This window comes from Grammomys surdaster, unplaced genomic scaffold, assembly GCF_004785775.1.
Source record: "Grammomys surdaster isolate TR1022 unplaced genomic scaffold, NIH_TR_1.0 311029, whole genome shotgun sequence".
Taxonomy (NCBI): Eukaryota; Metazoa; Chordata; class Mammalia; order Rodentia; family Muridae; genus Grammomys; species Grammomys surdaster.
In genome coordinates, this window is record NW_021626166.1 from 47,461 (window position 1) to 64,692 (window position 17,232).

The window sequence follows — 17,232 nt, forward strand, 5'->3', positions numbered from 1 at the left end:
ATCAGAGCCTTTAATTAATATTTTATTACTGAACTTCACAAAAAACCCTAAATATCTAAGTTATAGAGAGACTTCAAAAATCCATTGATGCTGCAGACAACATGATTTTTCTAACCCCTACCTCTAAGGCAATAGATATTCTAAGATGAATCTGCAACTATTTATGAAGCTTCCAACACCCTGGAGGGTTCATTCAGATGCTCTAGTGATCAGAGGTTGAGAACTGATTTCCTTCTCTTTCAAAGAGGGAAACCGGGGACTGCACATCAAAGATCAATGTCTCTAGGAAGTTGAAGGTTTGGGACAGTCTTCTCGGACACTCGATCCCAAACACATGGAAAGCAGCCACCAAAGCAGCCAGAGCGGTGACACAGTCATCCACCTTCGTAAGCTTCTCTTTGTTCAAATACAAAGAAAACTCACAGCCGTTGATGTGGAAAGGGTTTTTAACTTCCAACACAGGTGTGGACACATGTACCTGAAAGAGGAAATACATCTCTATTGCTGATATGTGAAACAGCTAAATGATAAAGCATACCTGAATGTCGAACAATATTACACTAAGTGAGCTAGTTACAGTGCAGCTTAATCATACAATAAAACTACTAAAATAGGCCACTCACCTTGTAAGTGAGTCATATGAAGGTATAAAATGAATGGCCATAAACATACTCCATACCTTCTCATTCTGAACGACAAAAAGGCTGGGCTCATCCCCAAAAACATGTGGAAGGAGTAAACACGTGGCAGTCATCTTCATATCTGTCAAGGCAAGCATGTCCAAGTTTTAAAAATGGCAGATGGGGGGGGTGAAAACTGTACAAAAAACTATTATTAAAATGTTGGGTTTGCTTTTTATTAAATTCTCATCACCTTCCATTTTGAATAGCAAGTCTTCTTGGATGAGTATTTTACAATCATTTTTGCATGTGTATGTGTGGCCCACATACATATGTTTATGCATGTTTACATGTGTGTAGGTGTAAACTTGCATGTTTACATGCAAGTGTGTGTGGAGACCCAAAGTTAACATCAAGCATCTTGTTCCATAGCTCTCCGTTTTATTTACTGGGGTGGGGTCACCTGCTGCATCTGGAGCTTGCACATCTGCTGGTCCAGTTAGCCAGCTTGCCTCAGGATCCTGCCTCTGCCTCCCAAATGCTGGGATTACCAGTGCCCACTATACCTGCTCAGCTTTGACATGGGTTCTGGGATCCAGAAGTCCAATCCTAATGTTTGCACAGCTAACACTCAGTCTGATCATCTCCCCGCTGTCACAACCATTTTTAACTAATTTTCTAATGAACTCTTCAAAACTTCAGAGTCAAGAGTCTGTGCTGAGATCTTATGGTGTTCAGTCTTGTGGTGTGTATTATAAAAGTAAAAGGTACCAGTACCTATAATTTTATAATAATGAGTGTATTTTTTTTAACCTAGGCTTTTTCTCTCCCTCATTTGAAATATTTTTTTCCTGTCTCATTGAATTGCACTTAGTTCAATGAAGCACTTCTGTCTGGAGTTGCAGAGATGACTTAGAGTCTGCTCCCAATCCCTGCCCCCACCCCTGGGGTTTACTAACACTTCAGCACCCCTTCGTCCTTGTGGTGTTTCATCTTCTCTTGCAGGGCTGTGTTGATTGGATTGTCCAGCACTGAAAAGGCAGACAGTATATTTTCCGAGTAGGATTCCAGGATATGCCTTGTTTTCTTATAAATATCTGTTTTTGTAAGAATTTGAACTTCTCTGAACATCTGGTGGAAGAGAGACATAGATATGATGGGTCACAAGAGAAGGTTATTAGCTTTCCAGGGAGTGGGTTGCTGGTTAGCGTCACACTAAGCTTCCATGAATGATACAATATATTACTGAGTTTTTGGTAGCTTAGCAGTGGATGCAGGACAATTGAGGAAAAGAGCAGAAGTCTGAAGTGAACAGCCAAACAAATAATGGATATAAAATTATAACTGTGGGGCTGGGCAGTGGTGACACCGATCTTTAATCTCAGCACTCAAGAGGCAGAGGCAGGTAGATCTCTTGAGTTTGAATTCAGCCTGGTTTACAGAGTGAATTTCAGTACAGCTAGGGCTACACAGAAAAACCCTGTCTCAGAACAGAAGAAAATGAAGAGGAGGAGGAAAAGGAGGAGGAAGAAGAGGAGGAAGAAGAGGAGGATCGAGAGGAAGAGAAGGAAGAGGATGAAGAGAAAAAAACTTAGAGAAACTTTTGTTCTATTTTATAGAATTGGCTGCTTTTTAATACTAAAATGGAAAATAAGGCAAATTATGAATTAAAACTTTGAATATAAATTCCACTAAATGAAAATCACAAAATGTCTATACACATGTTTACTGGAAGTTTGGGTTACATGCCTAAAATTCTTGGTGCATTTCTTTTTTATAAACCACATTGTTGTCATTATGGTTTATTTTTCTCAACTTGATTGAGACAAAGCAGGGAAGAAAGGATCTCAACTGAAAAATGGCCTCTATTAGATTGGCCTGTGGGGATGGCTGCAGGCATCTTCATAATTGCTAATCAACATTGAAGGTCCATGGTGACCCCTGCCTGGACTGTGTAAGAAAGGCAGGCCAGGGGAGCAAGTTAGTAAGCAGAGTTCCTCAAATGGTTCTGCCTCAGTTCCTGCTCCAGGTTTCCTGCCTTGACTTCTCCTGATCATGGACTATGCAATGTGTAAGCCAAATAAATCCTTTCTAAGTTGTTTCTGATCTGTGTTTTCACAGCATCAGGAATCAAGCTAGGAGAGTTATGTTTCAGCAGTGTCCAGCAAAAGGCAAAACCAGAACACTACTGGCTTTTCAGAAACAACTCTTGAAAAATACCCAATCTTAGGACCTTAAGAAAGTGTTTAAGAGACTGTAAGATGGGTTTAACAATATATGTGCAGAAGACTGGGCTTCTAAATTAAAGCAAACCCAATAGAAGCCTCTTGAACTTAAAACCACGTTTGCCTCCCTTTTCTAGAATTTTCTAAATTTGGCCTCTCAGAAAATTCCAACCCTACTGCCCTTCCTCCTTCGTTGACAGAATGAGATCATCAGACCTCCTAGTCATCTACACCAATGTGAATTAATTTAGTCACCACGGTCCCAAAGACTGTACCATTTAATGTTGACTGTGGGGCCTCAGGTCCTTAGATATTTGGGTAAACCATAAATTAATCAAGATCTGAAAGTTAAGGCATTTGAATCTGGGTCTCACATCCTCATCAGGGCATAGTGCTCTTTCTCGGCAGAGAGCTGAGCTGAGCTAAGCTGAGCTGAGCCCAGCTGAGGGTTAGGAAAGGCTCTCTCACTACACAGGCAGGAATCAAATGTGAGGAAGATCAAGTCAGCCTCTTCCTTGTCCCCAGGACCCATATTTTCCCTTTATTTTGGTATAATTTCAAGTTGATATTAAAGTTAAAATAAATAGAACTTAAGGATGCCCTTCATGAAGACCTACTAACAATAAACTGTAGACAGAATGGCCCTTTGCCCCTTAATTTTCCTAAGTACAAAGACACAATTGGGGAGTCTAACGTTCTGCCTTCTTTAGATTTGCCAGGAGTTTCTTTCATTCTTTTTTCTTCTAGATCCAGGGTTGCTAGAGAGATGCAAATACCATGTCTCAAGCTGTGTCTCTTGCCTGAAACAAGGTTTCTTGGGCATTTTTGAAAAGTGGTTCATCAGTATGTAACCCTTCCTCTCTGTGATATTTTCCTGGAGCTTCTACATTTGAAGTAAGAATCAGGAACACTAAATGGGAATTTGTCCCCATGTTAAAGATACTATCTTTTTCTTTCCTTCCTTCCTTCCTTCCTTCCTTCCTTCCTTCCTTCCTTCCTTCCTTCCTTTTTTTTTCTTTGCTTTTTTGTTTTTGATTTTTGATACTAGTTTTCTTTGTTCCTTTGTGTAGCTCTGGCTGTCCTAGAACTATATCTGTAGACTAGGCCGGCCTTGAATTTACAGAGACCCACTGGCCTCTGCCTCCTGAGTGCTGGGATTAAAGGCATGGGCAACCACTTCATCAAAGGTAATAACTTTTCTCAGTTGGTTAAGTTGGAATCTACCAGCTCTTTCAGCTCTGTGTCTGAACTAGGTTGTATTTGATGAGCAGGTATACTGAGAATAACTATCTGCTATATAGAGTTTTGACAGAAGGTTTTGCTAGGGAGCCTATGCATCCCAGAACGACTTGAACTCACTCTGTAGCCCAACCTGCCTCTGTGCCTCCTGCCTCTTGCCCCCTGGCCCCTGCCTCCTGCCTCCTGCCCCCTGCCCCCTGTCTCCCAAGTGTGGGGATTACAGAGGAGTGCCAGCACACCTGGCTAGCTCATAGAACTTTATCAACAAGATTGAATACCCGTTGATGCCAATGTCACTGTCTTCACTGCCAAGTGGCATCTGGCTTATCTGTCTTTCCTGGTAAGTAGAGCTGGTGCTCTACTTACCACAGGGCAGGATTTTCTCTTTGTCTACATTTATTTACTTATTTGTAACACAGCATACTAATAAATTTTTATTTTGCTCAAAAGGATACAAATATGAATTTCAAAAAATATTTATGTAATTTTATATGTTTTTATGTTTTCTAGATTTTGCCAGTAGAGGATTGTCCTCTGATATAGCTCAAGAGTTGGTGAACATTTCCTTAATTATGGTATTTCCTAATATTTCAGGCTTATTTTACATATATATATATACATATACATATACATATATATATATAGTGTGTGTGTGTGTGTGTGTGTATTTCTTAGCCACTGAATCCATTTGTCATCTAAGTGACTGACAAGGTAGTGAAACATAAAAATCTACAGCTGCTATGTACCTCTATAGAATTAGAATCAACCATACTGATGAGATTTAGCCTAGCTCACAGGCTATCTCTCCTCTCTCTTTCCATGCTTCTCACTCTGCAGCAGTATGGTCCACTATTAAGCTCAGTGTAGACACTTACAGACATTAAACTGCCAGTGAATGACATTGATGATGAAAGAGCCCTTTGTCCACACCTTCAAACATTTTCCTTTGTTGTGTGTGTTGGAAGTTTTCTGCTGATCAAATGTAACTCCATGGCTCCAGAGCTTCTCCTGCCTCGTCTTTGGATGGACTGCGACAGCAGGTTCCTACCACAGCACCACTTGAACTTACCTAAGAGGTAATTGTCGAAGCTGCTTCTCAGAGAGGAAAACGCTGTAGCATTTCAAAGGGTCTCTAGAAACTTGGAGTGTTTAATTTTTCTCTCCTCCCTCCTAAATCTTGGCCCCATTTGCTTTTTGTTATAGCCATGTTAAATCCCAGTGGTAGAATTCTAGTTGAAATTTTAGACAGTCTAAAATTTTTAAACTTTCTGTTAAAAGAATTTTAAAGTTGATAAAACTAATGTTTATGAGGTAATGAAGGGTCAGGGTGAACTGCTGGGTCCCTTCTCTGACTGCCAGTTCTTCAGAACCTATATCCGGAGCACGTCAGCTCTGAGAAGTTACAGAATAGCAGAGCCATAAGATCACTTTATGCCCGGGTTAATTTTTCTCAATTTGATCCAAACCTGGGCTCATCTGAGAAGAGGGAAACTCAATTGACAAAATGCCTCTCTCAGAATGGCCTATAAGGCAAGCCTACAGGGGGCAATTTCTTGCTTGATGGTATGTGTGGGAAGGCCCAGCTCACTATGCACAGTGCCACCCCTTGGCAAGGTGGCCCTGTGTTTTAAAGAAAGCAAATTGAGCAAGCCAATCCACAGCTTCTGCTTCAGTTCCTGCCTCTAGGTTTGCTGCAGGTGATGAACTATGATTTTACAGTGTACACCAAATAAATCCTTTCTTCCCCACGTGGCTTTTGGCTATGGTGTTTTATCATAGAAATCCCAACCAAGACACTTTAAGAAATGATTTTATATTATAAAAGAAATAGAAAAATATTACTTGGGAAGAGTTCTGAGCATACTGTCTTAACTGTCTAAATGCATGCAAAATGGAATTATTCATGTGAGAAAAAAACCCTAAAGTATAGACAACTCATGCCTCCCCCCCCGCCCCCCCCCCCCGCCATTGTGCTCCACAGGGAACTCTGATCCTAAAGACAGCAGTGTCTGCTCTCTTGAAGGGGCTTCCTGCAGTTCTGACCCAACTGTCCTGCTCACACCCTACTGAGACTCACACTCACTGTCTTGCTGGGCTGCGTGGTCACTACTTCAGAGGTGGAGTGGGGTGGGGTGGAGAGTCAGGAGGGGAATGAACTTGTCACCAAGAATAGACAATGTTCTAGGTGGGTAGCTTACCTGGTAAGGGCACTTCAGGAAGGGAAACATCTTAAGAATGTCCTTGAGAGGAGTTCGGCCGCCAATCATCCTTCTTCTTATTTCCAAAGTCTGGCTCATCCTCTTGTCCACTTCTCTCCAGTCCCTGTCTGTTTTCATAAACTCTTGCTGGAACCAGTTAATGTGCTCATCCACCTCAGAATCTAAAGAAACAGATTCTTCCTGCCAAAGATTTTCAAAGTGTCAGTGGCTCTCATGTTTCAGGGCAGTTGAAAACTTCATGAAAGCCTGGCTCTTCGAGAGGCTTCACCTCCTTCTTCTTGATGTATACCTAGTTGTGTGCTGCCATGAGTATGTAATCTCACTTGGCCTTGAGCATGGTTAACCAAGGGGCAGTCACTTTTGAAAGCAAATGAGATCGGTACTTACAATGGAATTCTAATCTATGCTCTTTAAAAAAAAATTATATTTATTTTTATTTGTGGATATGTGTGTGTGCCTATAAATCAGCATATATGCTGTGTGGTCCAGGCAGTTATGAGCTTCTCAATAGGTTCTTGACAACAGCAGCAAGTGCCATTAGCTTCTAAGTCGTCGACCTTTCTAATATGTCGTCTTGACAGATTTTAACAGGTACATTAATTCCTATTTACCTGGTTACACAAAGTCAGATTAGCCTGAAAATTTGCAATTTATCAGAGGGTTATTTCTATGGATTTAATTCTTAGATGGCAAGAAAAGGCTTTAATTAAGGTTTTGTTTATTATGTATATATTTTCTCTCTCTCTCTCTCTCTCTCTCTCTCTCTCTCTCTCTCTCTCTCGTGTGTGTGTGTGTGTGTGTGTGTGTGTGTGTGGTACGTGTGTATACACATGAGTGTATGAGTATGGAGGTCAGAGATTGACATTAGATACTTCCCTTGAGTGTTTTCCATATATATTCATATATGAGACTCACACTCACTGTCTTGCTGGGCCGCGTGGTCACTACTTCAGAGGAAAAGGAGGTAGAGTGGGGTGGGGTGGAGGGTCAGGAGGGGAATGAACTTGTCACCAAGAATAGACAATGTTCTAGGTGAGTAGCAGTGATATTATACATATATATTTTTTTTCCACTGAACCTGCAGCTTACCAACTGCCTTGATTGGCTGAGGCCCAGGAGTTCTCTTGTCTTTTCCTTCCCTTCAGTGGACTTGGACTACAGGCTCATGTCACCCTACGAACATGAATGCTGAAGACTGAACTCAGGCCCACATTTGTGCTATAACTACTTAAGCCACTGAGAAATCTACCCAGCTCTGTCTGTTCTTAAAGTGACTTTTTATAGATGCTGAAAAACTGGAGGCCACCAAAATGCAAACCAACAACTGTTTTGTTTTGTTTTGGGGGTTTTTCTTGGAGGGGGGTGAGAAATAATTGCTGTGTCATCATATGCTGGGAAGGTTGGGAGTAGTTAGAAAATATCTCACACAGCTTTGGTAAAAACTTATAAGACAGATTTGAGAAAGCAAGAAGGAAACACTGTAAGTTTCATTTTGAGGAACTCAGTTGACATTTGAATAAAAGCTAACCAACAGCCTAACTCACCAGGATGTAGACAGATGGTACCTGTAAGTGAACAAGACCATATATATCAAAGAACTAGTGGGCTTTGACATCAAAGCATTACAAATATCCATCCCTATGTCTGTGAGCTTAGTAGGACCAGCCAGACATAGATTGAGAGAATTCATAGAGAAATATAATTTATCACAACAGCTAAGAATAAAACTTCTCCCATCTTAATTTCATTAGAAGATAAAAATGGTTCCACAAAGAAAAGGGTTTTAGGTAGAAAAGGGTTTTAGGTAGAAAAGAATTTCTACCTAACATTTGAAGCTGAATGCTCTAAATTTATGTAAATTTTGCCCAAGAATTGAGAGGGAGGTGTAGCGAGATGTATTGGAAAAAGCGACAGTGCGGTCTGGCTCTGGCTAGCTCTCTGGCTGTTGCCACATTCCCACTCTATGTTCCCATACTAACAGTGCCAGAGGTGCCAGCCTGGAGGCCACGAGATGTGAGCGTGGCTGCTGTCTCTGCCAGTCAGCTCTGTGGGTTTATGGCTCTAAGCATGGCTCAAGAGCCGATTCCACCACCCCAATGTGGTAGATATAACAATTCCCATACCCAGTAAAAATGAGACTCTTAATGCTAAAGATTATTCAATGGATTTAAATATTAGCAAATACTCAATACACAAGATGCCCCCACAATTAGAATCATAAACCCAGTTTCCTAACCTTGATAAGAGTAACTGCTAGAGACACTACGATAATATCTCCTGCCATCTTTCCTCTCCTCCTTCTTCTCCTCTCTCTTTTCTTCCTCCTCCCAGCTCTTTACTCCACCTCCCTCTTCTATTGCCCAATCACAGGGATGCATTGCAAATACAATGGGCAAGAAAGGTTCTTGCAACAGGGGTGGTGGGGAGAGGATACCCCCAGTCATTCTACAATACCTCTCTGATGTGCCCTTCAAATATAAAAGAACAGTGAGAGAGAGGAATTCAGAGAACAATGATGAACAAGGTCAAAATACCAGGAACCAGGGACACCAATTTGGGCTTATCCCTGGAAGCACCGTCCGTTTGGCATTGCAAAGGAACTAGGAAACTGAAGAGAAACGTGTTTGATTTCTGTGTAACATTTCACACATTATCTTGCTGAAAACCCAATTTGGGAGTCACTATTATGGAAAGGTTTGAGACATAAGAGAGAAGTGTAATGTATTAAAAGCTCCATAATTTACTTAGCCTGTCCAAATTTATGTAGACATCACATAGTGTATGAGGCAGTGTGGAATGAAAAATAGAATCATTTCAAATAATGTTGAAATGCATCTCACATAGTTCCACACGCATTTATGATTTACAGAAAAATATTCATCAAAGTAAAAGGATAAATTAAACAAGTATACTTATTGAACAATAAGGTCTCAAACTAACATTATTTTTAAATGGTAAAGTTTTAAAAAAGGATGCTCCTTAAATTCATAGACATGTCAAACATGCTTATTATATTCTGTCTACTGAGACAAGAAAAGAGAAACAGGTGCCAGAGAGATGGCTCAGTGGGTAAAGTCACCTGTCAACAAATAATCTGAGATCAATCTCAGAGTCCACATAGTAGAAGGAGAGAACCAACTCCATCAAAGAATTCGACCACGTAGCCCAACCTGGCACCCAACTCTTCAGTCCTCCTATTCCAGCCTGTTAAGTAATGAGGTCACAGGTATGTGCTGTCTCACTTAGCTAGAAAATATTTTTACTATTTCAAAAAATAATAATAGAGTGCCTTTAACGTAAAACGTTGTCAATCTGTAAAAAGACATGCAAGATGTGCAAGAAGAAAATTAGTTATAAATAAATGTATGGGTTGGCCATTTACACTTAGAAAGAGTCCACTTGTAAGAAGTCATCTTTTTCCAAAAAGATTTATAGATTGAACAACATTTCTGTTAATATATAAACTATCTGGAGCTGGAGAGAAGTTTAAAAGCACTTACTCCTATTTCAGAAGACCAGAGATTGGTTCCCAGAGCCTTGTGACACAAAACTGCCTGTAACTGTAGCTCCAGGGGATCTGGGTGCCTCCTTTTGGCTCTACGGATTCTTACATGCATGTGTGTATACATGTATGCGACACAGACAAACATACACGTAAGTATTTTTTTAAAAAGATAATTATCAAAAGCAAACCCAGCTAGTATCTTGATGATCAAATCCTAAAACTCATGAAAGAAATACATAAAGCCCAAGAGTGTGCCGATGAGATGGCCCAGCTGATGTACAGTCCTGATGATCTGATGTCAACCTCTGGAACCTAAAAGGTGTCAAGAAAGAGTCAATTCACAAGAGTTGTTGTCCAACCTTCAGCTTGTATGCGTATACAGACACACACACACACACACACACACACTTTAAAATTCAAGTATAAGGCTCCTCTGGAAAAGAATAATAAGATTATTATAACAACAATATAATAAGAAGAGTAGAAGGTATCCAGATAATTCACAGCTGTACACTCAAAGGATGCAGCTATGGTTGCGGGGGTAGATGTCCAGAGCAGCGGAGTACAACACACCTTCTGAACAGAACCAGGAGCAACAAAGGTGTGCTGCAGGACCCAGGAAGAGGAGAAGGGCTGTCACACAAACATGTAAGACATTATTTTGCTCACAAAAGAAAAAGAGTCCTTTATGGTTTAAGAACTTTAATGTTAAAGGCAAACCTTTTTTTTTAATTAAAGAAATTGAATAATATGTTTATCAGTTCAAGGTGGGAAAAGATTTTCTGAAGGCACTAAATCAAAAGAGAGAAGACTGATAACCATAACTGTATTAAATGACAACTATGTCTGCCAAAAACACAAGCAGAAAGAAGTTTAAAAGAAAAAGCGCAGACTGAGGAGAGATGCTGACAATGGATATAATTGATAAAGCTCATATAAGTAAAATATTCATAAAAGAATATTTATGATTCTTGCAAATAAAAATGCTCGCAGGAAAATGGCCAAAGACATGAACAAGAATTTAAGGAGAAGTAAAGGTTTATAAACACTGCCTTTGAGGCTAGTAAAGTACACAGTTTTAGATATTAAACCTCATTACAGGCTTATTTATATAATGTGACATTCTATACTGACAGACTACATGAATAGTTTTTAAAAGTCGTGCTACTTTTATTTCAGAAGTTAGCAGAGAGGAGAAAATGTGACCTGCCTATGTTTGTCTTCTGTACAAAGACTGAAGTGTTTATGTTTTTCTGACCAACAATCACAGAGAGCAAATCCAAAGCTTTCTAATAAAGAATGTTCTTTTCAAGCTACTGTGTGTTTTTCTAAAGCTGGAGTTTGCTTCCATCGTAGACAAGTTCCTTCATGTGGAGTAGGGCAACCTGCACATGGGTACTAACATTTGAAAAGACACTTGAACCTGCACAGTATTTAACTCATTCTTAAATCATACTTAAACTTTGAACACGTGATCTGTCTAAAAGAAATCTCTTAATTTGATGGTAATTTCCACTCTTTGTTCACATAATTGATTTCTTAATGGTGAAAAGCCTTGTTTCTGATAGTGTTCTCTGAGAATATTTTCATGGAGTAAAGCAATCTTTTCATAGTAAAAAAAAAAACCCTCAAACTTTTATTTTAAAAATTTCATTCTCCTTTGGGTGTGCTACTAAAACTATTTCAATGGCCCTGTGTAAAATAAAGTCTGTTGCTATGGTATTCTTAATAAAGAATTACCCTCCGAGTATTACCCTCCACTTCTCTACTTTTTTTTCAAGGTTAAATAGACTTGGGAACACAACATGATAGGCACTAGGCACTAGTGGCTTCTGATCAGCTTAAACATGGCTAGTTCATTTGAAGGTTGTGCTGGTAATACTAGATTTCAACCGCAAGAACAGAATGAAGACCGTATTGTTGATTTTATAATGAACACACATCGAAATGATAATATGGCGACTCCAACTGGTTCAGCAAAAGATACTGACATCAGTTTTATGTGCTTTTCTTTTTCCTTTTTATATGTAGCTGCTAGAAAACTAGAAATTACCTACATGATTCATGTTGTGTTTCTGTTAGAGAGTGCCTCGTTGGAAGCTGGGGGTTTGTGTGTGTGAGTGTGTGAGTGTGTGTGTGTGTGTGTGTGTGTGTGTGTTTGAATTGTATTGTCATTAAGTAAAATTTGGGAATGGTGCTTTCTCTATCCTGATCAGCCTCTGGGTTTAGTATGTAGGCCTGAGCCTCAATCGATCAGCAAGCAGTTTGTTCTATACATAGTGCTTCCAAGTATTCAGCTGACTTGTAAAACTTCCCAGTGTTAGTAAATTAGCTGCCCACTGATGGCAATAATTGCATTCTATCTGGAATACGGTCAACTGTCAACATTTTTCTCCATTTTCTGCTGTCTAGTTTGGTTTTGAACCAAGAGAGGAACATCTGTGGAAAGGATATAAAAATAATGAGAATTTATGCAATTAATCACCATGTGTCAGCTGCAGCATGAAACAAATAGCCATGCCCCAAGAAACAGCCACAGGGACGCTGCAAGGATTCCAGACAAGCTGGGCACAACTTGCAAGCTACTTTATTTCTGGGCCAAACCAAGTAACACGGCATATCACTTCCCAGCTTTAACTCAGGAAGCACATCCATACTAAATACATGTGAAAATGCTTTAAAGAGAGGGATGAATGATAAATATAGTATTGGTAACCTATCAAGTGGTAATTAGTTAATTTTCTTATGTATTTAGCAAAAGCTTGGAAAGCTTTGCGATACAAAGGCACAATGACAGACATTTATTGAATTCTGATGTCACTATCCTGTAGGTTAAAAAAAAAAATTCCCAAGTTCCTCTCCCTCAATAAACTGCCATGATAGTTGACAGAGCATTTTACATCCCAATGGGACAAATGTTCACTTCAGTTCTTCCATGTTTCAGACTCTGCAAAGTGTCCTTCACCAATGTCTCGGGAGGAGAAGCGAGAAGTGTATGTGTTTATACACAGTGAAATATTTTGTTTTCCACTTTTTAAGCTGCTTTATTTCAGCACGTGGCAGTCTTCCTCACAGATCTCCCTCACTGGCTACAGAAAAAAGACACAGACAGCAGGACTAGCCAGCCCCTCAGAAATGTTCCCATCACTGACAGAGGGACAGAAAAGTCACAGAGAAGCAGTGCCAGTGAAGCCTGGAGTCTCCAGTGCTGCTCAGGCAGGGCATGATTCTTCCATGAGGGCCACCTGATCATGGCTTGAGACTCTGTTAGCTAAAAAGGAGTTTGTTGTTGTTGTTTGTTTGTTTGTTTGTTTGTTTTTTTAAGGTTTCAGAAGCAATAGAAAAAAGGAATAATCTGACAATCAAAATAATATTCAAATCTCTATCTCTCTCTCTCTCTCTCTCTCTCTCTCTCCTCCTGTCTGTTTTTCTCCATTGGGATTGAACCCAGATACTTGACATGAATATATCCACACACAGACACCCACATACACTTAATATGTATAATTAAAAATAAGAAAGCTAAGAGTAGTGGTGTACACCTTTAATTCCAGGATTCAAGAGGCAAAGGCGGGTGCTTTCTCTATGAATTCAAAGCCAGCCTAGTCTACATAGCTAATTCCAGGCCATCCAATGCTATATAGTAAGATCTTGTCACAAAAATAAAATAATAACATAAAATTAACAAGCCTTTTCTTTAAATATGTGTTTCCCAGTGGCTTGTTGGGGTGTTTAAAAGAGGCCCAGAGGCTCTCCAAGTGATGCTGAAAAAGAATAAACATTGTGTGGGGCTCTAAGATCTAGTGTCCCTGTGTACACCAGAGATCACCATCCTCTTGCCAGACAAAAGCAATACAACAGGACTCCTCCCTCCAGCCCTCTCCACACTGTCACAGCAGCCTGTATAGGAGCAAGAGAGTGTTGGTAGTGGTGTTCTGCTGGCTAGCCAGTGCTTAGAAGCTTATTCTGGCCCAGGGCTCCCATGTCTATACAGCACCCCTCTCCTAGTCTATAGTTCTATGAGAAGTCACATGCTACAAAGTCATCCTGGCACCCGACCATCAGGAGAGGAGCCATTCTTCTTCCCCCTATTCTGAAGTAGGTCACCATCCACCTGGCAACAAACAATGGCTTTACATTAAGCACTGGTGGCAAGCATTCATGAACAAATATTGAGTAGCAAATGCAGCGTGGGATGACAGGAGATCAAGAAGATGACAGAGGAGAAGAAAATGTCAGCAGCTTACACAGTTACCAAAGTTAGAGCATCTGGTTTGAGAATCTATAGTATTTGTATTAACTCACCTTCTCAGTCAGGGTTTCTATCACTGAGATGAAACACTATGATCAAAAGCAAGTTGGGGAAGAAAGGGTTATTTGGCTTCATCACTGAAGGAACTCAGAACAGGACCTCAAACAGAGCAAGAACCTGGAGGCAGGAGCTGATGCAGAGGTCAAAGAGGGGTGCTGCTTACTGGGTCGCTTTCCCGGTTTGCTCAGCTTGCTTTCTTTTAGAACCCAGAACCTCCAACCCAGGAATGGCACCATCCACAACAAGCTGGGCCATCCTCCATCAGTCAGTAATGAAGAAAATGCCCTACAGCTAGACTTACGGAGGCACTTTCTCAATGAGTCTCCCTCTGTTCAGATAACTCTAGTTTGTGTGTCAAGTTGACATAAGAGTAGCACATTCACTAAGAAATATATAGTACAATACAATTAAGAAAAGGAAACTAAACAGAATTTTTAAAAAGAGAGCGAGGAAGCTAGTGAGATGGGTCATGGGTTAGAAGTGTGTACCGTACAAGCCTAGTGGCTTTGCTCTACTCTCCATAATCACCATGAAGATGGGAAGAGAGAACTGACGCCACAAAGTTCTCCTCTGACTTCCACACAAGCACCATGGCATGCACATGAACACATATACCATGGACACCAATTATTAATTAATTCAAAAAGGAAAGGATATTCCAAACAAGTTTCCAATGCATGAAACTATTATTCCATTTATTTAGTTCTGGATTATCTGGATGCATTTCACGACACATGACAGGCTACTGCTACCCTGTTCTCAGGCTTTCTCTTGTTCTCCCTTATTTCTTTTGACACCAAAAGTCAAATTCTTAGTAAGTGGTGGCGGAGCTGTTGTATCGATACAAGACCGGGCAAGGAGCAACATGAGGTCTGGAGGTTGGAAAGACATTTTTAAAGAGGCAAAACGTTCAGTTTCTTGAGAGAGTGGTCTAAGATGGAGCTTAGAATCCTGGCAAGGCAAGCTAGTTTTGCAATATAGTGGGCATGTTCTTAGTGGAGTGTCTGAGGCTCTCAAGTCCACAGACACACAGGTAGGGCACCAGTGCTGTGCTTGCTTTGGGCACTATAACCAAACAGCATAGTTTGTGCAGAGCTAAACGATGAGACTGTAGAAGGTGAGGACTAAGAAAAAGAGCCACACAAACAATGATGGATTATAGACTATGGAAGTTCATGTGATAGGACTAAGAACCCTGCATTTTTTGCTTGAGATACCTTCCATTCTTGTGCCCTATGACCAAAGAAAGAAGTAACTACAGAAAACAAATCAAATCAAATTAATCCCGTCTCCTCCCGCATCCCTTCCTCTAAGGGACCAGTCCGTCGTCTCTGCCTTAGAACGTGTGGGTGGCCTCCTGCTTCTCGCCTGCTCCAACATTTTGCATCTCTATAGCATATGAGATAGATTTATTTTTCTGTAGTGTGGACATATTGTATCAGTCAAGGAACTTTTAAAATATGAGAATTACCCAACAATATCTAAGGCCAAACATCTTTGATATTCAAAAACCTTAAGAGAGCTATCAGAAGGTCAAGGTGGTGATTGAAAGTAATTTAGACAATCAGTTATAAGGTACTAAAATCCATGACATAAATCTAGTGTACTGAGATTCTGCCAACTTCCATAATCATGTTCATACAATTTTTTTTATCATCGCATGAGCTAGAAAATATATTTAGAAATACATGGATTCTGTGTTTCATTCCTTAAAAGCGTATGACTTTATAGAATACAAAATCATACAGAGATGCTCCAGACTTTAAGGAAACACCAATTTATAGCTCTATTTGGAAAGGAGAGATATGTAAATACTTCCAGTGGGATTTCCTTCCCCAGAAAAATGTCATTACTTAGATATAACCAATCTCCTTTTAGTTTAGCTGGCAGGAAAATAAAAATCTCTGTTTAATTACAAAACAAAGCCTACTCCTGAAAAATTCAATTCCCTGTTCTTTTTAAATCAATGCCTCTGTATAGGCCTTAGAAGGATCCATCCCATGATATAGGTACCACTGAGGGTCTAGAAGAGAAGACACACACACACACACACACATTCTGTAGCTTCAAACAGTTCTAAGGTGTTTAGACAAGGGATAATGTACAAAGAGGACTCAAAGATGTTATATGAACTGAAGGAAAACATCAATAGAGACTTGTGCCTCTCAGGGTGATCTCTGACTGAGGGAGACATGAAGTTTCATCTCAGGGGACAATTTCTATTTATTCAACTTCATCAGTTATCAATTTCAAAGTGTTTCATTGTGATGTGAACCACAGGAAAAGTAGGGGGTTGGAACTGAATTTATGTATTTTTAGTTCACTTAGGAAGGAAATTCACTTTCAGTGTAGTTTAAAAAAAATCTGCTTTTGGGGGGAGGAAACCAATTTGTGCACAATTCCTATGCAGCAGTGCCCTTGAGGTTAAAACCTTCAATCTTGGAGAAAAGCTTACCACATACAATGTTAAAGTGGAGGTGAAATATTTTAAAAAAAGAATATTTACAGTGAAGGGAAACAATAGGATGTCCTAAGGAGAGGTGAAATATCCTATATTGCAGGGAAGCTCTGTATGATACAAAGTAAAAAATTTGTAATAGCTCAGGAAGTCCCTGAAACTGGCTAGATTCACTAGGCCCCTCCCTCCTCAAGGGTAAAGATGGCCCATAGAAATTCTCAGATATGTCTACCTACCTGGGAGAAGTAGAGATCAGATGATGTGCTAAGAAGGCTCTCAGACAAGCTGAGCTACAAAGACTATCCAAGCCACCTGAAAAGAACACCATTCAACCCCAGTGAACTGCGTACAAGTCATGCAATAAGCTCTAGGCTCCCAGCTTTGGTGAGTTGTCAACTATGCTGAACTTGTGAGCTTTTGTAATGCAGCTGTCTCTGAGTCATTTCTGCTCCTGCAAGTAACCCTTCAACCATATTCCTGTACATAAGCCCCAAAACACTCATTAGCTCACCAAGTTAGACATTGATAGTATCTGTACTTAGTCTGTCACCAGTGTCTCATCTAGGGTGAAATCTCCCCAGGAATAATGTAACATCATTCTTTTCTGGAGAGACATTTTAAGAATATCAGCAAAATTCTTAAAAACATATAGCT

The 17,232-nt window shown here is 40.0% G+C and overlaps 1 protein-coding gene across 1 annotated transcript in view; it reads right to left on the reverse strand.

Moving 5' to 3' along the window:
- Positions 1 to 9: 9 nt before the first annotated feature.
- LOC114616236 (sterile alpha motif domain-containing protein 3-like) overlaps positions 10 to 17,232 on the reverse strand; it is a gene marked incomplete at its 5' end in the record, with an annotated part of 27,775 nt that continues 10,552 nt past the window's right edge. Inside the window, 4 exons of the mRNA XM_028761746.1 lie at positions 10 to 478; positions 680 to 762; positions 1,580 to 1,751; positions 6,283 to 6,483. Of these exons, the coding sequence (XP_028617579.1) occupies positions 203 to 478; positions 680 to 762; positions 1,580 to 1,751; positions 6,283 to 6,483 (732 nt within the window). The remainder of the gene's footprint in view (positions 479 to 679; positions 763 to 1,579; positions 1,752 to 6,282; positions 6,484 to 17,232) is intronic.